The 24,100-nt window shown below is 41.3% G+C and overlaps 1 protein-coding gene across 5 annotated transcripts in view; it reads right to left on the reverse strand.

Moving 5' to 3' along the window:
- HEPH (hephaestin) overlaps window positions 1–24,100 on the reverse strand; it is a 114,641-nt gene that overhangs the window by 78,821 nt on the left and 11,720 nt on the right. For 4 of the 5 annotated variants that reach the window (XR_014027596.1, XM_081336708.1, XM_081336706.1 and 1 more), the window contains exons 4-7: window positions 21,193–21,437; window positions 19,916–20,128; window positions 18,399–18,578; window positions 5,300–5,554 (exon numbers count right to left, since the gene is read on the reverse strand). Coding sequence is in view for 4 of the 5 variants with exons in the window: in XM_081336708.1 (XP_081192834.1) it covers window positions 5,300–5,554; window positions 18,399–18,578; window positions 19,916–20,128; window positions 21,193–21,437 (893 nt within the window). In the remaining variant the exon portion in view is untranslated. Of the gene's footprint in view, window positions 1–5,299; window positions 5,555–7,351; window positions 7,425–18,398; window positions 18,579–19,915; window positions 20,129–21,192; window positions 21,438–24,100 lie in introns of those variants that run through there. The other variant, XM_081336709.1, reaches the window with a different exon arrangement.

A 24,100-nucleotide genomic window follows, 5' to 3' on the forward strand; every position in this document is an offset into this window, starting at 1 on the left:
ACCCCCCGTTGATAGGGCTCGCAACTTGGGCATCCTCCTGGATTCACGGCTCAATTTTGAAGATCACATAGGAGCCGTGACCAGAGGGGCTTTTGCCCAGGTTCGCCTGGTGTGCCAGTTGCAACCCTATCTGGACCAAGATGCCCTACGCTGTCACCCATGCGCTCATGACCTCCCGGTTAGACTACTGCAACGCTCTCTACATGGGGCTGCCCTTGAGGACCACTCGGAGGCTTCAGCTGGTTGTGATGGGGGTTTCCCGATACTCCCATGTAACACCTCTACTCCGCGAGCTGCATTGGCTTCCGGTTGCCCTCCAGGTGAGATTCAAGGTGCTGGTGATGACCTATAAAGCCCTAAATGACTTGGGTCCGGGATATTTGAGGAAACACCTGCTACCGGCATCAAATTCCCTTCGTCCTGTGCGCTCCCACAGGGAGGGCCTTCTCAGGGTGCTGCCGGTAAAAGACTGCTGGCAGATAACACCTAGGGGGAGGGCCTTCTCAGTGGGTGCACCTGCCCTTTGGAACCAGCTGCCCGTGGAGCTTAGGACTGCCCCCGACCGTTCATTCCGCCGGGACCTGAAGACCTGGCTCTTTGAGCTTCCCGGCCCAGGCTGAGAGTTTTTAATTGGGGGTTTTATACTTTTCAGGGATCAAATTTAATTATTTTTAATTGTTTTTAATTTTTGTATTGTATTGACGTTTTTAAATACCTTGTAAACCACCCTGAGTCCTACGGGAAAAGGGCGGTATATAAATTCAATAAACTTAAACTTATTACCTCTAACATGAAGTAGGGGCTGTTATGCAGGGAAAGTACCTCCTTGTCACCTCCAAAGAATATCGAGACCTCCAAGAGGTATTTAGCGAAAGGAGTTCGGATGAACTCCCCCTCAGAGACCAACAGACTGTGCTAAAGAGATCCTGCCCAGTGTTAAGTTGCCAATACCGAAGCTGTATTTGATGATCCTCAGAGAGTTGGAAGAACTCCGGTTGTTCGTTGATAAAAACCTGGCTTGAGGCTTCATTCAGCCAGCATGACCCAGGGTGGCAGCCCTAGTCCTGTTCCAGGAAAAGGATGGGACTCTTCCTCTATGCATGGACTATAGAGGGTTAAACACTATGCATAGAGAATGTTTACTCCCTGCCTTTGGCATGCTGGCCCACCTTGCTAAGGGCAAAATCTTTACTAAAATGGACTTGCGGGAGGCCTATTACCAAGTGAGGATTAGGGAGGGGGATGAGTGGAAAACGGCTTTTAACTGCCTGCTGGGCTGTTTCCAATTTAAAGTGCTCCTTTTCAGACTACAAGGGGCCCCAGCCATGTTTATGCAATTGATTAATGAGGTCCTGCATAAGCATCTGTATAAGGGGGTGCTTGTATTTGGTTGACATTTAATCTACACTGAAACCAAAGTGGAGCATGTGAAGTTCATGAGGGTGGTCTTTCAAAAACTGGCCCAGAACGTGGTCAGCCTTAGATCCATGGGGCCAGTGAGGGACTGCCCCTGCCCCACCCCTGGAGGCATGCACAGGAGGGGACAAGTGTGTGGAGCCAGGCATCCCTGGGGAATGTCTTGCGTTTTGAGCACTTCTGTCAAGCTTGAATTGCTAATTGCTTCCTAACCATTGTAGCTGCTCAATTTGCCATAAAAACAGGGGGAGGGGGAGTCTGGGAAAGAAATGGGAGTTTGAGGAAGCCGTCCATTGACTGTGAAAGCCAAGGTCATCCAAAGCAGCTGTCTGGAAGAGAAGTGGACTGTTCCCATAACAAACAGAAAGAATGTGATTGGCCAATATGAACACATGGTGTGTGGGGGTTATGAAAAGCTATTGGTAACTAACCAGAATTTCGCATGGGAAAACGAGTTGATTTTACTTCTTCAGTGCCGGGACATGTATTCAATAAAAAATTATCTCTTATGGCACCTTAAGACTATACAGTTACTTTAATGTTGAATTTGTTACCAGAAGGTTGACATTAAACCAACTCTCATAAGTTATGAGTGCAGCCTACTTGGAGGCTTCCGAGAGGACTATAGCATAATGACATTAGGAAGAGAAAGGAAGATTGAGACCACAGCCAAACTGGGGCTGACCCTTCCTTGTGAGGCATTCCCAGATGATATGGCCCACGTGAACGCGATCGCAGGAAACCTGGAAGGGGATGCTGCAGAATGGATGGTAGCACTCCATGATGAGGGAGCTCCAGAGTTGGGAGACGCTGACACTTTCCTGGAAGGGCTCCGGGCAAGGTTCAGGGATACCACCCAAGCCTGCTGGGCAGAATCCGACATCTGCTCTTTAAGGCAAGGGAACTGAACCGTGGCTGAGTATATTAGGGAGTTTTGCAGGATAGCCAGGAGAGGGAGGGGGTGGCCGGAGCATCTGCTGGTCTACCAATTTTGAGATGGGCTAAGCAGAGAGGTGTACCAGAACTGCCTTCCCTGAGGGATCCCTGACAATCTCCAAGCTTGGTACCAGCTGGCACCACAGTGGAGCTGAAACTGATGGAGCCGCCCTTGCCGGAGCCAGGAAAAGCGCTTGCCAGCACAGAAGGGGGAAGGGCCCCTCCCCCCTCACCAGAAAGTGAGCCTGCAGTGAGCTTGCTTCTGATGCAAGAAGGAAGCAAATTGCCTGGCTCCCCAACCTGCATCAATGCCCAGGGCTCTGAGCCAACCCTAGCCAAAGAATCCAAAAAAGATGAAGGAGAAAATATGAGTGGCACAAAAGGTCATGGAGTCTTTCCCCCCCCCCCCAATCAAGCAAAGGGACCCCCGGCAAGCCTGGAGAAATCCTCTATGAGAGCGACAGTGAAGGGGAAGATGATATTCAATGGTAAGTGGAGCCATCACCCCGCTGACTGCCCAGGTGGAGGTGGTAGTTCCCCAGTCAGGAGCAAGGGGGGCCTTCACGGCCCTACTAGACAATATCACCACCAGATGGATTTATAACTGACTGACAAACCATACTCAATGGGTAATCCTTAATGGTACTACATCTACATGGAGAGAAGTAAACAGTGGGGTGCCACAAGGTTCTGTCTTAGGCACAGTATTCTTCAATATCTTCATAAATGATTTAGTTGAGGGAATTGAAGGGGAACTCATCAAATTTGCAGATGACACTAAGTTGGTGTCAACGTTGCTAACATTGAATGTTATTGCTTGACAAGAGATGATGAAGTAGTCATTTCATATGTTAAACTTGTGTATTGCTTTAAGAGACTGAATTTAAGGTTGGGAGGGGGGACGAGTAGGATTGTACTTTCAAGGCCATCTCTAACTAAAGAAGATAAGACCTTGGCGGGTTTTCTAACAGAAGGGAAACTGATTCTTTAAATTAATTGGAGAATACGATTAAATTAGAAAGGTGGAGAATTGTGTTTTAATATGTTGTACAAGGGGCGGAGATTTCAGATTCCAGCTTCCTTTGAGCAAGCATTTGCCGGTGTATTAGGCTAATAAAGGACTTTTAAGGAAAACAATGCCTCAGAGTCACTTGAAAAGCCCATAAGTCGGAAACATGACAGTTGGCAGGAATAGCAAGCACCCCAGAAGACAAGCTCAGGATCTAAAAAGATCTTGACAGACTCAAACAATAGGCCCTATCCAACAAAATGAAATTTAATGTGGAGAAAATCAAGTTTTTACACATGGGCAGGAAAAACCAAAGGTACAAGTATAGATTATGTGAAACCTGGCTTAAAAGCAGTAACTGTTCTGATTAAAGAATATAAGTACTTTTGTTTCTACACGGAGATTGGATTTTGTGCTTGAGGTGGAAAAAACTGACACTTTGATTTTGGGTTTTACTGATTAGATTGATTTGTTGTTACAGAAATGTCTAGTTATACTATTATGGAAAAGTAAAAAGTTGAGGCTTGATGTTAATACTTCATTCTACTGCAACAGAGGAAGTCAGAAGTCAATGTCTTTTTTCTCTTTTTCCTTTCTCCCCCTCACTTTCCTTTCCCTTTTCCCTCCCCATTGTGCCCTACTATTTGCTTTGTATTTTGTATTTTACTCTATAATCATATATATATTAGTATTTTTGGCTAATATATATATATATATATAATCAGCCAAAAATGCTAATGTAATCCTTGCTTGTACAAACAGAGGCATAGAATTAAAACCACATGAAGTATTAGTACTGTTTTAAAAATCCTTAGTAAGACCACACCTGGAATACTGCATCCAGTTTTGGTCACCACATTACAAAAAATATGTTGAGAATTTGGAAAAAGTGCAAAGAAGAGCAACTAAGATGATTAAAGGCCTGGAGACTAAAACATATGAAGAACGGTTGCAGGATTTGGGTATGGCCAGTCTAGAGAAAAAAAGGACTAGGGGAGGTATGATAGTTGTATTGAAAGGTTGCCAACAAAAAAGAGGGGGTCCATTTATTTTCCAAAGCACCAGTAGGTAAGACAAGAAACAATAGATGGAAACTAATCAAGGAGAGAAGTAACCTGGAGTAAACTTCCTAACAATAAGGACAATTAACCAGTGGAACGCCTTGCCTTCAGAGGTTATGAGTGCTTCATCACTGGAGGTTTTTAAGAAAAGACTGGACGGCCACCTGTCTGAAATGGTAAGGCTTTAGTTGCCCTATCCAACTATTTGGTATCGTTGGCATATTTGTTAAGTATTTTCTCTACCTTTGTATTCACATTCTCATTGTATTCACATATTCACTCATTTATTAAAATATTTATCATACAAAAATCATACTTATCACATATGAAGCTGCAATTTATTCTAGCTTTCCTTCCTTTCTGTGGTGTTTCCCTTGAATTATTTTTAGTTGTTTTTCCTGTCTTTGGGAAGAGGGAGTTCTCCTAAAAGCATTAGATTTAGAAAATCTAGAAAATGTTCTAGATCTAGGAAATGTTCAGAGTGTGATATTATAAATTGCTAGAACAACTGTGGTATCTGATTTCTTTCAGCCAAAAAAAGAAGGCCCAACTGCAGTACCATTTTTTTCATGGATTATAAAGTACTTCCTCAAAGATACTAAGATGTCCTCTGAATATGATCAAAAAGTTGAGATGACAGCTGTGATAATGGTCTAATAGAAGCCACACATAAAAAGAACAGCTTCTTCTATGCAGTGTCACAGCTGCCATCTTGACTTCTTTGACCATATCCCACAGACAACTGATTCAGAGCATGGCCCTGAAAGAAGAATGTGTTATGAGTTTGGTTCAGCTCTCCCCTCTCTTCTCAAGCAAAATGGGGAAGAGCTTGGCTCTTCTTTGTGGTGGGTGACTTCCAAGGACTGAGGGTGCTCACCTTGCAAGTGGTCAGAGACCTCACAGGTCAACAGCCATTTCCCAACATTGTGAGGGACCATTTCAGCTGCCACGAAGGTTGCTGGGAAAAGGGAGGCCACATCAGTCCGGTGTCCTCGGCTGATCAGTGTCTGTCCATGGAAGAAGGCAGTGTGGACATCAATCTCACTGCCCATCCCAAAGAGATGCCACGAGACCCGATCTCCGGCACATACTGTGATCTCAGGGAGGTTCCCAAAGACATAACCATTAATGGCTGCAGAAAGAAAGAGGAAAGTCACAGGGGGAGGGGGTTCTGGGTTAACCCTTGGATAAAACAGGACAGGACTGGCATGGGTCCTTTCCTTAAAAAGAAATAAAAATTGTAGTTACATTTTCCTAAAAAAAACAATGCCTCTTAATAATGGTTAATAACAAATATACAATAATGTAAACTATAGATTATTATAAGACAAACTATATGCTTAAAAATAATCAAAATTGAAGGGAAAAGAATTAAGACCCGGGTCGATAGAGTTGTCCTGAACCAGCAGGGCAGCCTCGTCTCCAAAAGAACTCTGGAGAGTACACTGCCCGCTGAACTTTTATTCACCTCCAATATTACAAAAATTACATCAGTCTCACACAAACAGGATACACAGAAATAATTGGATACTCAGGTGCTTATGAGATCACACAAAAACAAGATAGCATAAGATGTATGTGAAGTCTTTATCATAGCGTTTCCCAAACCTCCCACATGCCAGGCCCCCCTCCCAGCCAGGAGAGTGTGCTCTGCACTGAAGCTACAGAGAGGCCCAACTAGGAAGGCACGGAAAGGCTGAAAGGTGAAAAACCAAATTCTTGGGAGACCAAATTCTGGCCGTTCCCACAAAAATGTTTAAAAAGCCCACCAAAACAAAACCAATAAACAAAGGGGGAAAAAGTAGACATAGCCATAGTCTGAAGTACAAACTTCTTTCCAGGAATACATGATCACCTTCTTTGTATGGGTCCAAGCACAATATTTTCCAAAGGTCTTCATACACTGAGAATTTCCAAATGTTTTCAGTATAATTTAATATCACTTTAACATTTTTACACTTAACTTCCTTCAAGGAATCAATTCACTACAATACTACTTTACCAATGAAGCATTGCTAGTTGACAGGCCCATATTCTAAGGTTCCTTTACATGTAGGACCTAAGAAGGACAATGGCCGAGTAATAAACTTTTTGGATATTTTTTGTTAAGTGGGATGTCATGGTTCTGATAGATAATACCAGTAGAAATAAGAACTCTGAGGCAACTGCTTTCCTCAAAGAATACTTTTAATCAGGGCTTTTTTTCTCATAGAACGCTCAGAACGGCGTTCCGGCACCTTTTTTTTTTGCAAAAAAAAAAAAAAAAGCTTTTGCACAAGCTGTGCTGCTGTTTGCAGGCTTGGTCTTTTATGACTCATAGACTTCAACTCCCAGAATTCCTGAGTCAGCTATGCTATTGGCTTTTGGAAGCCAATAGGAATGGCTGTTGAGCTTGCCAAAAGACTCGGCAGGCAAATGTTGCAGCGAAGGGAGGAATTTTGCACTCCTCCCTGCTCTCCAACTACACCATCTCAACTAGGTAAGTAAGATATTATTTGCAAATAGGATATACAAGTATGACTCAAGGAAACTTTCCTTGCATGGAGGGAGTAGTGGTTTGTTTCACTTTGTTTTACTTTTCAAATTGCTGTAGGGAAGAAATGATGATTAGAAAAAGGCAGGAAGTTAATTTTATTAGGAAGAATTCATTTATCCCATGCTAGATCTTTGGGAGCTTAGTACCACCCGCACAGAACATTTGCTTTTCTGAAAATTCATTCAAATTCTATTCCTGATAGAGGCATTTGAAAAAAAAAGTTATTTATTAAATTTATATGCTGACTATTTCACCAGGATGACTCTGAAGTCAAGGAGAGGGCTTACAACTTCTGTTTGTAGTTATCCACGTTTCTGCACACTGAGATAATTGGCCATTGTACAAATACAGAGCCTATGATGCTTTTACATTTATATGGAACAGATACATTACCTGAAATTTTTGGAATGTGTAAAAAATTTGAACCAGCCCAGAAACTCATTTCCCATTGTTTGTGTATATAGAAAGTAAACCCTGAAATAGATTTGGAAAGAGCAAGGACTTTGATTAAATGGAAATGTTGTCAAGCATAGAAATGTTGAGTTAATTTGCAGCTGTTTCTGCTGTTTTCTTTTTATGTGCTTATGATTTTACATCGCATTTTAAAATCAGCCAAATTGAATAGGAATAAGATTGTGACTGAAAGAATACTAATTCTGAAATATAGTAAATATCTTTAACAAGTAACGTTAAATTTAGCTTTAGTGTAATTTGCTTGTTTACTGTAGCTAAAACTGGAAATTATATTTCTAAAGCATTAGTTTGGATCATTGGAAAGAAAAAAGATTTAATATTTATGATTCAAAAATATAAATATGTGAGAAACATGTTTTTAAAGACTTTTGCAGCTTGTTCTCATATATACCCTGCCACAAAGGAATAACTAAAATTATGAAATTTAGAATCTACCAAGTTTCCCTCTCATGGACAGAAGACAATCCATGGGAAATGTGAATCCGTAATAACGGATAGCTTTAGCAGCAACAATAAATCTAATTATGCTATGCATATTTAAGTTAGCCAAACCTGGAGCAGTGGTAGCAATCTTCTATCACAATGGCAAGCCCTTTAAGATTATATATTGTTAATCATATAAGTGAAGAAATGAGGAAAACTGTGGTTAAAGAAATTGTTTGATCCAATAATAAAATTTCATTGATAATTGATGAATCAACCACAATAAGCAAAAAAAAAACACACCCTCATAGTATTTGTTCGATACTGTATTGAAGGTATGGGAATGAATTCACCAGTAAATTTGTTTTTGGACTTGGCAGAACTTGAAAAAGCAACAGCAGAAGGAATGTTGTTGTTGTTGTTAGCTGCGAAGTCGTGTCCGACCCATCGCGACCCTAAGGATAATGTTCCTCCAGGCCTTCCTGTCCTCCACCATCTTCTGGAGTCCATTTAAGCTCACGCCCACTGCTTCAGTGACTCCATCCAGCCACCTCATTCTCTGTCGTCCCCTTCTTCTATTGCCCTCAATCTTTCCCAGCATTAGGCTCTTCTCCAGTGAGTCCTTCCTTCTCATTAGGTGGCCAAAGTATTTGAGTTTTAGTTTCAGGATCTGGCCTTCTAAAGAGCAGTCAGGGTTGATCTCCTCTAGGACTGACCGGTTTGATCGCCTTGCAGTCCAAGGGACTTGCAGGAGTCTTCTCCAGCACCAGAGTTCAAAGGCCTCAATTCTTTGGCGCTCAGCCTTTTTTATGGTCCAACTTTCACTGCCATACATTGCAACTGGGAAGACCATAGCCTTGACTATATGCACTTTTGTTGACAGGGTGATATCTCTGCTTTTTAGTGTGCTATCTAGGTTTGCCATGGCTTTCCTCCCCAGGAGCAAGCGTCTTTTAATTTCTTGGCTACAGTCCCCATCTGCGGTGATCTTGGAGCCCAGGAAAATAAAATCTGTCACATTTCTTCCCCATCTATTTGCCAGGAATTGAGAGGGCCAGATGCCATGATCTTGGTTTTCTTAATGTTAAGTTTCAACCCAACTTTTGCACTCTCCTTCTTCACCTGCAACAAGAGGCTCTTTAGTTCTTCTTCACTTTCTGCCATTAGAGTGGTATCATCTGCATATCTTAGGTTGTTGATATTTCTTCCAGCAATCTTAATGCCAACTTTTGATTCATCTAGCCCTGCCTTTCTCATGATGTGCTCTGCATATAAGTTAAATAGGCAGGGTGACAGTATACAGCCTTGCTGGACTCCTTTCCCAATTTTGAACCAATCAGTGGTTCCGTGTCCAGTTCTCACTGTTGCTTCTTGGCCCGCATATAGGTTTCTCAAGAGACAAATAAGATGGTCTGGTACGCCCATCTCTTTAAGGACTTGCCAGAGTTTGTTATGATCCACACAATCAAAGGCTTAAGCATAGTCAATGAAGCAGAAGTAGATGTTTTTCTGGAACTCTCTAGCTTTCTCCATGATCCAGCGTATGTTGGCAATTTGATCTCTAGTTCCTCTGCCTCTTCGAAATCCTGCCTGTACTTCTGGTAGTTCTCGATCCACATACTGCTGGAGTCTAGCTTGTAGGATTTTAAGCATAACTTTACTAGCATGAGAAATGAGTGCAATGGTGCGATAGTTTGAACATTCTTTGGCACTACCTTTCTTTGGAATTCGAATGTAAACTGATCTTTTCCAATCCTGTGGCCACTGTTGAGTTTTCCAAATTTGCTGGCAAATTGAGTGTAGCACTTTTACTGCATCGTCTTTTTTAAGATTTTGAATACCTCAGCTGGAATACTGTCACCTCCACTAGCTTTGTTGTTGCTCAGCTTTTCTAAAGCCCACTTCACTTCACATTCTAGGATGTCTGGTTCGAGGTCAGTGACCACCTCATTGTGATTATCAGGGATGTTAAGCTCATTCTTGTATAGTTCTTCTGTATAATTTTGCCACCTCTTCTTAATTTCTTCTGCCTCTGTTAGGTCCCTGCCATTTTGGTTTTTTATCATGCCCATTTTTGCATGAAACGTTCCCTTCATCTCTCCAATTTTCTTGAAAAGATCTCTGGTCCTCCCTATTCTATTGTTTTTTTCTATTTCTTTGCATTGTTCATTTAAGAAGGCATTCTTATCTCTTCTAGCTATTCTTTGGAATTCTGCATTTAATTGGGCATATCTTTCTTTTTCTCCCTTGCCTTTCGCTTCCCTCCTTTCCTCAGCTATTTGCAAAGCTTCCTCAGACAGCCATTTTGCTTTCTTGCATTTCTTTTTCTTTGGGATGGTTTTGGTTGCTACCTCTTGTACAATGTTGCGAACCTCTGTCCATAGTTCTTCAGGCACTCTGTCTATCAGATCTAATTCCTTAAATCTATTTGTCACCTCTACTGTATATTGAACAGGGATATGATTTAATTCATACCTGACTGGCCTAGCACTTTTTCCTACTTTCTTTAATTTAAGCCTAAACTTTGCAACAAGAAGCTCATGGTCTGAGCCACAGTCAGCTCCTGGTCTTGTTTTTACTGACTGTATAGAGCTTCTCCATCTTTGGCTGCAGTGCATATAGTCAATCTGATTTCTGTGTTGACCGTCTGGTGATGTCCATGTGTAAAGCCGTCTCTTGGGTTGTTGGAAAAGAGTGTTTGCTATGACCATCGTATTCTCTTGACAAAATTCTATCAGCCTGTGCCCTGCTTCATTTTGTACTCCAAGGCCAAACTTGCCTGTTATTCCACTTATCTTTTGGCTTCCTACTTTAGCATTCCAATCTCCCATGATGATAAGGACATCATTTTTGGGTGTTAGTTCTATAAGGTGCTGTAGGGCTTCATAGAACCGGTCAATTTCATCCTCTTCAGCACTGGTGGTTGGGGCATAGACTTGGACTACTGTGATATTGAATGGTTTGCCTTGGATTCGAACTGAGATCATTCTGTCATTTTGAGGGTTGTATCCCAGTATTGCTTTTCCTACTTTTTTATTGACTATGAAGGCTACTCCATTTCTTCTGAGGGATTCTTGCCCGCAGTAGTATACCTGATGGTCATCTGAATTAAATTCACCCATTCCTGTCCATTTTAGTTCGCTGATACCTAAGATGTCGATGTTTAGTCTTGTCATCTCTTGTTTGACCACATCCAGCTTTCCTTGATTCATGGATCTTACATTCCAGGTTCCTATGGAGAAAGAATCTTTACAGCATCGGACTTTCCTTTCACCACCAGACATATCCACAGCTGAGCGTCCTTTCGGCTTTGGCCCAGTCGCTTCATTCTTTCTGGCGCTACTAGTACTAGCCCTCTGCTCTTTCCCAGTAGCATATTGGACGCCTTCCGACCTGAGGGGCTCATCTTCCAGCGTCATATCGTTTTGCCTTTTGGTACTGTCCATAGGGTTTTCATGGCAAAGATACTGGAGTGGTTTGCCATTTCCTTCTCCAGTGGATCACGTTTTGTCAGAACTCTCTGGTATGACCTTTCCGTCTTGGGTGGCCCTGCACGGCATAGCTCATAGCTTCATTGAATTACGCAAGCCCCTTCGCCACGACAAGGCAGTAATCCATGAAGGGGGTATTATGTTTAGCATACTGTAAATTAGTTGCCACTTGATCTTCCATCAACATATCAAACTGGCCTCTTAGTAAAGTAATTACCTCTTTAATCTTCCCATCAGATGGATTTAAAATTAGAGCCTTTTCTTTTCTCTTAATTTCCTCCTCTAATTCTTTTCGCCTAAATTCCAATTTACGTCTGTATTTATTATTCAAATATATTAACACTCCTCTCATATAAGCTTTACTTGCATCCCAAACCATTTCAATAGAAGTACCCTTGTACATATTCATTTTAAAAAATTCTTTCATCTGTTTTTTACACTCTTCCACATTTTCTTGATATCTAAACAAATTTTCATTTAGTTGCCAAGACCGTCTGTCTCCATTATCTTTTTCTATTTCCAACCATACTGGACTATGATCTGATATAGTTCTTGGACATATCTTAGTCTTCTTAATCCTAGAAAAAAAATCATTGGTAATTAGTACAAAATCAATCCTGGATAGAGATTGATGCCTATCAGAAAAAAAAGTAAAGTCTTTTTCTTGCAAGTTTCTTTCTCTCCAAACATCTCTCAATTCCAAGTCATCCTTCATCTCAAAAAATGATTTAGGCAATCTAGCATGACTTGGTGTACTTCTAAAAAGCCCTTTTTTGTCGATTTGTATGTCCAAAACTCCATTCCAATCTCCCATAAGATTTGTAATCCAATTGGATGATCTTGCTATGTAATAATTTATAAAATTCTCTTTGCTGTTGATTAGGAGCATATAATCCAACCAGAAGTATTTTCTTGCCTTCTAGTAATAGTTCAATTATAATATATCTTCCTTGTTTATCTGTTTCAATTAAACTAGCTGATAAAGTGTTCTTAACGTAGATAACAACTCAATTTTTCTTATCAGGAGCAGAGGCAATAAACTGTGTACCCAGCCTAAAGTTTATCAAATACTTTTGATCAACTGCTTGAATATGTGTTTCCTGTAAACAAATAAAATCATTTTTAAATTGTTTTAGATATTGAAATACTTTCTTTCTCTTATGCGGGGAATTTAATCCATTAACATTCCAAGGTAGAAGCTTTGTCGCCATCTTTTGCAACCTGAAGCTTTTGGAGCGCCTCTTCCAGAATCACCTGCACTCTCTTCGGTTTCGCTCCTCCCACTGTTTCACTATAAGTAGGTTTTTGAGATGTAATTATGGCTTTCTGTTGTTCTTGTTCTTGTCTCATTTGTCTGGTCGCAGCCCGTGTCACTCTTTGATCTCTAACCTCTTCCATTGGAACCAGAATCTGATCCACTCCTGTAATTTGCTGGGATTCTCTATCTTTCAGCTGAATAACTCCTTCCGCTCCTTGTATACTCTCCCTTCGTGGCTGACACTCTCCTTCACCATTCCTCCTTTTAAATTCCGAAGATGGTGGGGGACCTGCCTTGAAAATATTAGCATAAAAATCTAGTGCCTGCAAAACTGTATTAAGACGATATCTCGTGCCTGCGTGCATCACCACCATGCCTACTGGAATCTCCCATCTAAACTGAATATCCCATTTCCTTAATTCCTCTGCCAAAAAAGCAAATTCTTTTCTTTTCCTTAAAATTCTTGGAGGAATCTCTTTCAGAATTAGAACTTCTTGCTCTGCAACTGTGAATCTATTATTATAGAAGGCTTGAATAACCTCATTTCTAATTGCTCTCTTCGTAAAATAGACCACCACATCTCTAGGTAACTTTCTTTGTCTTGCAATCCAAGAATTAACACGAAATATTTTATCTATATCCCCCATAATATCTTCTGCTGAACGCTCCAAAACCTGTTCAAGAGCCTGCACCAATATTTCTTTCAAATTTTCCTTAGGATCTTCTTTCAAACCTCTGATTCTCACAGCAAACTCCATTTCGCGGTACTGTAGCATTATCACATCATTGTCAATCTTTTCCATCACAGTTTCAGCATCTTGCATTTTAGCATCTAATTTCATGTTATTTTGACTAAGTTCTTCCACACGGTCATCCAGACGTTCAATACACACTGCCAATCCTTGAAATGCAGCCAAAATGTCTGCTCTTATCTCAGTATTCTTCTCCTCAATAAGGGGATTGTATTTTTAAAGCATCCTGCAAATTTTTATTGTTAAAGCTGGTGCGGGTGCAGGAGGAGGCATCAAAGCCTGTAATGAAGACTGCTGAACTGGCGAGGCACCAGCACTTCTAGGAACTTTGGTTGGTTTGGAAGCCATTTTAGCACCGCTTAATTCTATTGCGCACTTTCACTTTCCGCACCGCTGGCAACTTTTTCCACAAAATACTCTGAGTTAAAGTTCAAATACTTGCTATTACAGCATTCTCCTGCACAGCTCTGCCTGCATCCAGGTAATCCACATTTAGCTATCGATGGCAGGGATGGTTGCAGCGTCCTGCTCTGCTCCAAAGCCTTGGAGCAGAGGCGTCCCGGAGTCCAGAGCAAACTCAGGCTTCGGGGGGGCTCACACCCTTCAACCACCAGAGTTTAAACTCTGGCGATCTAGGGGAGCTCTACCCCTGCCTAAGTGCTCACCCCCTCCTCTTCTCCCGAGGAGCGCGTTTCTGAGCTGCCAAACAGCTGATCGTCGCTGTTTTTGGCAGCTCTACGGAAAACAGCGGGGCTGACGGCCGAGACGGCCACCACCAATGGAGCCTTGCCACCCGGAAGACGTTTTCTTCTATTTCTTTGCACTGTTCATTTAAGAAGGCATTCTTATCTCTTCTAGCTATTCTCTGGAATTCTGCATTCAATTGGCCGTATCTTTCTTTTTCTCCCTTGTCTTTCACTTCCCTCCTTTCCTCAGCTATTTGCATAGATTCCTCAGACAGCCATTTTGCTTTCTTGCATTTCTTTTTCTTTGGGATGGTTTTGGTTGCTACCTCTTGTACAATGTTGCGAACCTCTGTCCATAGTTCTTCAGGCACTCTGTCTATCTGATCTAATTCCTTAAATCTATTTGTCACCTTTACTGTATATTCAACAGGAATATGATTTAATTCATACCTGAGTGGCCTAGTGCTTTTCCTTACTTTCTTCAGTTTAAGCCTAAACTTTGCAACGAGAAGCTCATGGTCTGAGCCACAGTCAGCTCCTGGTCTTGTTTTTACTGACTGTATAGAGCTTCTCCATCTTTGGCTGCAGTGCATATAGTCAATCTGATTTCTGTGTTGACCGTCTGGTGATGTCCATGTGTAAAGCCGTCTCTTGGGTTGTTGGAAAAGAGTGTTTGCTATGACCATCGTATTCTCTTGACAAAATTCTATCAGCCTGTGCCCTGCTTCATTTTGTACTCCAAGGCCAAACTTGCCTGTTATTCCACTTATCTTTTGGCTTCCTACTTTAACATTCCAATCCCCCATGATGATAAGGACATCATTTTTTGGTGTTACTTCTATAAGGTGCTATAGGGCTTCATAGAACCGGTCAATTTCATCCTCTTCAGCACTGGTGGTTGGGGGATAGACTTGGACTACTGTGATACTGAATGGTTTGCCTTGGATTCGAACTGAGATCATTCTGTCATTTTGAGGATTGTATCCCAGTATTGCTTTTCCTACTCTTTTATTTATGAAGGCTACTCCATTTCTTCTGAGGGATTCTTGCCTGCAGTAGTATACCTGATGGTCATCTGAACTAAATTCACCCATTCCTGTCCATTTTAGTTCGCTGATACCTAAGATGTCGATGTTCAGTCTTGTCATCTCTTGTTTGACCACATCCAGCTTTCCTTGATTCATGGATCTTACATTCCAGGTTCCTATGGAGAAAAAATCTTTACAGCATTGGACTTTCCTTTCACCACCAGACACATCCACAGCTGAGCGTCCTTTCAGCTTTGACCCAGTCGCTTCATTTTTTCTGGCGCTACTAGTACTAGCCCTCTGCTCTTCCCCAGTAGCATATTGGACGCCTTCCGACCTGAGGGGCTCATCTTCCAGCGTCATATCGTTTTGCCTTTTGGTGCTGTCCATAGGGTTTTCATGGCAAAGATACTGGAGTGGGTTGCCATTTCCTCCTCCAGTGGAATATTTGATTCCTTACTCCAATGTCTTTACTCTTATGGGATGACAGAAGATTATTTGAAAAAATATTTGATTTCTCTGGCATGCGATGGCGCCGCTGTGATGATGGGATGTAAAAGTGGAGTGAAAAAATTGCTTCAGGAATAAATAGATTCCAATCATTTATTGATAAATGGTATGTCATATATCATGCTTCACCAAAGAATAGCAGAGTTGCATTCATGTGCAGAATTACTGGGGACTGAGCTGCTGAAAATCGGAAGAATTTTAAGTACCCGATGGGTGTCATCTAGTTTGCATACAGTTTTGGCTGTATGGAATAATTTTGAATCCCTTGTGTATCATTTTGAACAAGCAATGCAAGATCCTACAAGAGATAAAAATGATAAATGCACTTATGATGGCTTGAAAAGAAAAATAACATCTACAGAATTTTTATTGGACCTAGGATTGATGTGTGATGCTCTCCAAGAATTGTCAGATTTAGGTTTGGATCTACAGGACCACAACATCGACTTGTATAAGGCAAATAAGAAAATAAAAATACTGGTACAGGTTTTTGAAGAAAGAAGACAGAACTTTGGGCCCTATTATAAATGTGCTGTTGCTGCTGTAAATGATCTTCGCTTTCGTGGAGTTTTACTTCACAAAAGAGATTCAAAAAAGGATCCTCCCATTGACCCAAGTATATTTTATACAAAATTAAAGAGTCAATTGAAAAAAGATAACTTGATAGCAAAGACGATGAGTTGGCGTATTGGTCTCACGTACTTGATCAAAAACATTGGCCTGAAGATGTTAATACTCAACTGACATTTGGAGAAGTGGAAATTAGAAACTTATCAATCAGACTGCAACTAAATGAAAGAGAAATGATTCATGGATTCTGTGAATATATTCTCGAAAAGACATATCCAGAAAAACTGTTGCATTTGATACGGACTCTGAATACCATTCCTATTTCTTCAAGTGAATGTGAACGTGGGTTTTCACAGATGAATCTAATTGCCACCCCAACAAGAGCTTCATTAAAGACTAAGACAATTTCAGCACTTTTGTTCATCAAATTTGTCTTGAGACTTTTCGATCCTTCAAAGTACGTTGATCTGTGGTTACTCAGAGGACAACATTCGGCCATAGATACTAAGAGGAAGGAAAGGAGTCAAGAAGATTTGCCAGACGAGAATTGGAGAAAAGTTTGGAATTTTCTATGAACATTTGCCTTAAATACAATAAATTAAATGTATGTTAAGAATTGAATATATAATTGTTTAATTATATAAATAAATATATAAATAAAATTATATAAATAAAAGATTAACAAGATGAGAGTTCCGGCTTTTTTAGAAAAAAAGCCCTGCTTTTAATGGCTATACTTTTAATGGCTATACTTTTAATTGACAAAGATGAACCCAAGACTGAAAGTTCCCACCCCCAAAGGTTAGAAAGTAAAAGTTGAACTCCCCACCCCTACAGTTGTCATAAATCACAATCCCCAATTAACTACTTTGGTTTGCTTTCTAATGGTAGCTCCAGCCTGCCAAAACTTAGGCAGCTTGACCTTGGTTCACAAAAGAATGTATTTGTTATGGCTAAACTAAAAGCACACATCTTCCCCCTCCTATGGCAGCGGCAACTGAAAACGAAGTAAAGATGCTGCAGACAGAATCATTTGAAGGTTGACATGGGATTTATGAAATATACTGTACATTCCTTAAAAACTAAAGCCAGTGAAGAATATTTTAATTCTCTACTCAAACTATATAATGTGTTATTTAGGTTTTATTTTTATAATATTTTATATTTATGATAGTAATACATTGTGAACTTAGTTTCTATGAAGACCTCCTCTAATTCACACAGGCTCTCCAGAGTTTCAAAAGCTGCAATGAAGCCAAACAATGAACATATCAAACATTTAGCTGTTAATTTTTCCATTCAGCTCTTTTATTATTTTTGTAAAATTTCAAATGTATGTTTCTTGATGGCTGAATAACAGCAAAAATCCCATTTTTGACCCTTGTTTTCTACACATGTGCAAAAGCATCACCAGCCATCTAAAGAGAAGAATTAAATATCCTTTCCCAAGACAATTGCAATCAATTTTATTTTATTTTACTTGCTGCTTTCAGTGCTGGAAAAATGATCACATTTTGAGTACAGTGTAGGCAAAACCAAAAATTTGAAGGCTTTAGTCAAGAGAGCTAAATAACTCTCTAGTTAAGCCCATAATGGTAAATGCTATGATCTGTATCAGTTTCATTTCGGTACATTATTGAAGTTATATCCTTTTAAAATTTGGAAAATTAAAGGCACCATCAAATGAGGACCCAGATTGTTGGGGGAAATAAGCTGACTTTGTAATAATGCCGCTTGTGGGGAAAGCCCTAATAAGCAGGCATATACATAGAATGAAGGCTATTGCTAAGCACATTGGTTTGTGCTTAAATTGTAAGCCGCCCTGAGTCTTTGGAGAAGGGCGGGATATAAATGGGATTAAAATAAAAATAAAATAAAAATAAAATGGGAGTCATAACTTTAATGGTGAAATCCTGGGTATTTGTTCTTTTCATCATAAACTGATCAACAGGGGCAATGTCCTCAAAAGTGTATCGAATGATGCAATATTCATTTTCAACATATTGATTCCTTCTCACAAACTCAGTGGTATTTTCATCCATGACTTAAAATCATTTTATACTTAGGTAAGATTGAAATATTCTTATATCCTAGACAAGATATTTTCCCAGGAACAATAATTCCCCTGTATTTAATAAAGTCTGGACAGTAACATCTGAACTTTTGTCTGCTTCTTTGGGGACCATCTTATTCATTAAACAAAACATTAGCCCCAGTCAAAGCAGGAGGCAAAGAGGAGGGCGCTCACCATGCATCCTGTTGCTTTCTTTGAACTGCTCCTCTTCCTTGTCAACTGAGTCTGGCTCCGTGCAGAAGGAAGCAATGTTTTCATCCAGGTGCCAACTTTCGTTCTCATCTACCACACTAAACATCAGGAAGAAATCAAGGTCCACATCATCGCGTCTTGAAGGTAGCATTTTCAGAGTTCCTGGACCAGGAAAGAACGTGAGTGAATGAAGGACACCAACAGGGTGGAAAGTTATAGATTTCACCTGCTTCAACTTCTCTTCCAGGATGACCTGCCAACCTGGGATTCACTGCATGCAAGGGGGGGAAGGGAGGGGTCATCAATCATACTGTTGCTGCCATCTTGAATCTATGTCCACAGATCACATTAAGGCAGAGAATTGTTTATGCTGTATGAAATGATTTGTAAATCAAAGTCTGCGTTTACAATATTTCTATCTTGCAATATTCACTGCATAGAACTGCAAAGTGCCATACACCTCACTAAAAACAAGCAAGTTGTTTAAACATTACATTATGAAAAATCTTTATAAAACTTTTTAAAAACCTGGAGCAATACTATGATTTCAGGCCAGACCAGAAAGGCAGAGCAGCATCAGTTTAACTAACATCTTTGTTCGTTTTTTTAAAAAAATATATTTTATTGATTTTTTAATATAAACATCTTGACATTTGGTAAACAGCGTGCTGTCTGGATTTATATTTACAAAGTAATCACTAACAGTTAATTTCTATATTCCAAAATCCACATTATAACTTTGCTTGATTTTCCCTTCTTCCAATAATATTCTCTTTGCAACCTAAATTAATACAATTCTTATTAATTTGATAGGTAACAATTAAATACGTATAAAGATTTTTCTAAAATTTCTACCAATAATAATCTCATCAATATCATGCTTCTTTTCTATCTGGTCATCTTGGTTACACACACTGCCACCCTTGCTATTGCACTGAGCTCAGGGCTATTTAGAGTTTGGGGCATTTGGCAGTGGCGGCAGTTGGTGAGGTGGGCAGCAGGAGGTATGAAGCCTCCAGACTCCACCACTCTGCGCTCTGCCTGGTTCTCCCTCCGGCTGCCCATGGAAAGTTGTCCCTGTGGTGAGTTGGCCATGTTTAGCTATCCTGCATCAACTTGGCAGAGGCGACTTGGTGGTGGCAAGCGGGCTGTGCCAAGTTGTCCCATTTTGCCCAAAATTACATTTAATATTGTTAAACTAAGAACAATTCCCCATTAAGTCTCAAGAAAAAAGCAGGCAATGTTGTCTAAAAAGTACAAAACGGAAGCCTATTTATGTTACATCATCACCTTGCCCATCCTCCTTAATAACCTCTTGGTTATTAAGTTTAATTTCTAACCAAAATCAAATGGGCCACCCTGAAATAAGTATTTGCTTAAATTAAATTAAGTCTGAACCCTGGAACATTCCAGAAAGGTTTTGTAGCTTATTGTAGCAGAGGCAAGGTCATTGCAAAAAGGAATGACAAAACCAATCTCATTTTTCTGAGTAAATTTACCTTGTTTGCATATCAGCAAAGGCCCAACTAAGCCACTGGCAATATCTTTTGGTGCATTGACATGGGAATGATAGATCCATGTTAAACAGGCTGGATCATCAGCAGTTGGGCCATGGGCTTCAGGAACCGTCCATGTGTAAGTATGGTTTCCTCCTGGTGGGACAGCATCATCTGCCTTATGATTTTCAGAGGACCTATCAGGATACAAGGCCCCTAAAAGAAGGGATCAATGACATCATCCAGTCAAAGGTAGGTTTCACAAGAAATCTAATGGTTAATTCCTCCATCTGTTGATATATATTATTTTATATTATTAACTGTAGGATAGTCTACACAAGGTCCAAACACAATAAATTTGTCATTAGCCTTTTTTGAGTTTACCCTCTGTGTGTGCTGCCACCACGTGGCTGTGTGGAGAAATCACAATGTGGGCAGTCAGATCCTCCTACCCTATGATGTATTTCCTCTTCCCTCCCCTTTCTGGGATGGACTTCCTCCTCCTTTGTCCCTAGAGAGTCCATTCTCCATTAGCCAGAAGACATGGGGTAACTTGCAGACTCAATATGCAGATCCTGGATCGAAGCTGTTGTACTTTAATTAATCCCTTGATAAGACCTCTATGGTCTAAATAAGCAGATTTCCTTAACATTAACAGATCTCTCCAGATAGTTTGAACTCGTAGAAAACACCTTTTATATAGAAATACCTTTATTGCGTGTAGAGTTGAATACAGTAGGTGGATGCATTCAGATGACCTTTGTACAGCATTTCCAAGATATTTCCAAGGTATCTCTAAGGTTAGAAAATGGTAATACTCCCAGGATCTGCATATTGAGTCTGCAAGTTACCCCATGTCTTCTGGCTAATGGAGATTGTACTCTCTAGGGACAAAGGAGGAGGAAGTCCATCCCAGAAAGGGGAGGGAAGAGGAGATACATCATAGGGTAGGAGGGTCTGACTGCCCACATTGTGATTTCTCCACACAGCCACGTGGTGGCAGCACACTTTGCCAATATAACATCCTTTAGACATACTCGATTTGTCACACAACATTCCCAGTCAACAGTGATGGAAGTTGAGGTTCTAGAGATACATATACCTAAGGCTGGTTAAAAGCTTTCAGCTGTTCTGTTCTGAATGGGTTGCCCCATCTGATTTCCAGAGGTCCTTGCTAGATTTTGCAGGGCCATGTTGGAACTCTAAATGGTGGCTTGGGTTTTTCAGTCATCTGTCACATGCAAGCTTTCAGATGTTCATAGGAGATAAAATTCATTTACCTTCTGAATCCTTTGTGTAGAAGACACCATGAGGGTGAATGGTGAATGGGCGGCTAGCAAAATTTTTCAGGTGCACAGTAATGGTGTCTCCCACTTCGCCTCGTATGATGGGCCCAAGGAATCCCAGCCAGGCAGGTTTGGATATCTCTAATGTGTATGTAGAATCATAGTATTGCTTATAGATTGATTTCTTGTAAATCCCACCTATTCTGTCCTTGGCAGGTTGGAGGAAACTGAAGGCTACACTAGAAAAAAAAAGACGAAAGTTGAGACAATACTGGTAGCAATTTCCACCTAAATACACTCCAGTGAATTTGGTTGGATGCTAAAAGCGCTTTGAAAGTTTCTTACGCTATTTGTAGGATGGGATGGGATGGGATAGGACAGAACAGAACAGAACAGAAGCTGGAAGGGACCTTTGAGGTCTTCTAGTCCAGCCCTCTGCTCAAGCAGGAGAACCTATACCATCTCAGACAAGTGACTGTCCAGTCTCTTCTTAAAAACTTCTAGAGATGGAGCGCCCACAATTTTTGAAGGCAAACTGTTCCACTGGTTAATTGTCCTGTTAGGAAGTTTCTTCTTAATTCTAGGTTGCTTCTCTGTCAGGTCCCCAAATTCAATATCATGGTTCCAATAGATGAAACCATTTAAGAGAACTTCAAGGCAAAGATTTCTTCCTTAAAGAACATTTTATTTTGGAAAAAAGATATGAGCATGTACCGAGGTGAACCCAAGACTAAATTCCCCTCCCCTAGGTTACAAAGTTACAAGTTAAATTTCCCACCCCAAATTGCTGTCATAAATCACATTCACAAATTGTTAGATAATATGGGCACTCCTCCCAGCTGCTCCAGCCCGCCAAAATGTTATCAGCACTGACCTTGGTTCCCATACTTGTGAATTGTTTTGGCTAACTGAGAATTACCCCCTCCCTCCTTCTTCTAACTAAAAATGTGGCAACAAAGACAAAATGAAAATGGCTTCAATTCGGTTTGTCGCAGCGTTGACATCCTTATTGTCTTCCTTTCTTATATATTCTTGTGCTTTCCTTTGGGGCCTTCCAATTTGCTTTGGGGCTTGCCATGCTGCTGGGGGGGGAGGGGGATAATTGCTTTCACTTGGGATAACTTTCGCTTTCTGCTTTTCTTCTCCCACCTCTGTCCACTTGAGAAAGGAATGTGTCTCCCTTATCAGGGAGACAGTTACAGAGAAATGAAAACTGGAGAAGACCTTGTGATGCGCGCCAACTGTGCCAGTTACACACACATCATGCCACCTGTGGATTGGCTGGATTTCAAATGGACATTATGACTTTGGTGGGAGGAGGAACATTGCTGGGTTAACTATAAGCAGGATTTTTTCAGATCTCGCCTTGACTTCCCTACTGTCACTAACCCCTAATAAAACTTTCCTTTTAAGACAATGCCTGTTTCAAGAGTTCTGCTTTCTTGGGTGGTTAGCTGAGGTGGGTCCTTACATAAGGTGAGATCTGCATAGTAACTCAACCTGGAGAAGCTGCTGCCTTACCAGGAGAGTCGCAACTAAATTCCAGATGGAGGAATTCCAGGCAGAGAAATGGGTCCAGGATCTCCTGTGTTTGAAACCATATGCAAGCCTCTCCAGGGACCTGGAAGAAGCCGGACCTTCTGGTGAAGATCAAGCCAGATGGTCACTCTGGGTCAGAATCAAAATTGAGGACAATGGAAGCGGTAATGGAGTATGTGAAAAAAGCCCTCGATGAATTTAAGGTGCAGCTGAAAGAAAGCCCCGTATCAGAGGAAGAGTCGGAGAAGGAGAAATCAGAGGTCCGAGAGACAGCAGCGGTTAGAGCCCAAGAGACAGCACTACGGCAAGGCCGTCTGTCTCAAGGAAACAGAGGCAGACCACCCCAACCAGCTGATCAGAGTGAAATTTGATGGAGACCCGAAGCAATTGGCACAAGGGTTCACCTACATGCAAATCTATGGGAGAACACTGCCTACTGATGTCAAGAAGGTCCGGGTAGTTACCCTAGCTTTGGAAGGTGGAGCAACTGACTAGATGGTGACCCTGTACAATTGCAATGCACCAAAAATGTGGAATTTCAGCTGGTTTATGGCTGCCCTCTGCAGACATTTTGAAGACTGGCTGGCAGACAAGAAAGCGCAGGAACGCATAAAAACAGTGAAGCAGGGAAGGAGACTAGTTGCTAAATACACTAAAGAATTCAGAGAGCTGGCCAATCACCTTCGCTGGCCAGAAGACATCCTGGTAAGCTGTTTCCAGGATGGCCTCAATGAAGAGCTATAAAATACCTGCGTGACTTGCGGAGCCCCAGGACGGCTGAATGACTGGTGCCTGCTAGCCGAGGAAGTAGAGATTGATCAACGCAAATACCTACATCGCCCGGTGAGACCAAGCTTCAAACCGCAGTCCGAGAAATGAGGGGAGACTGCATGAGCTTCACCTGCCCCATCTCACAGCATCTCCTGCTTCAAATGTGGTAAAGAGGGACATTGAGCAGTGGATTGCCGCAGCAAGACACCGGCCAAGAGAATACCTCCCCGAGCCTCACCGCATCCCAGGGAGACTACACTGAGATCCAAAGAAGTCGTAGAGCTCCTCTGGGATCACAACCGAGAGGGCTGAGATCCGACTCCACGATACAATGGCCCAGAAGGGGCGGAAGACGACTACGAGAATGACTCATTGGTGAGTGGGCCAACTGACCCCATAACAGTGCCCCTAGAAATTTCTATACCTGGTGCTGGGAAGACAGTAAAATTAGCCGTCTGGCTGGACTCGGGATGTACCTGATGCATGATTAGCCCAGAACTAGTGGGGAAAACGGGAATACCCCTCAGGAGCCTAAAAACCCCAATTACTTTCTGCCAATTGGATGGCTCAGTTACAGGGGGGTACCCACCAG

The sequence above is a fragment of the Vipera berus genome (genome assembly GCF_964194415.1).
Source record: "Vipera berus genome assembly, chromosome: 11".
Classification (NCBI taxonomy): Eukaryota; Metazoa; Chordata; class Lepidosauria; order Squamata; family Viperidae; genus Vipera; species Vipera berus.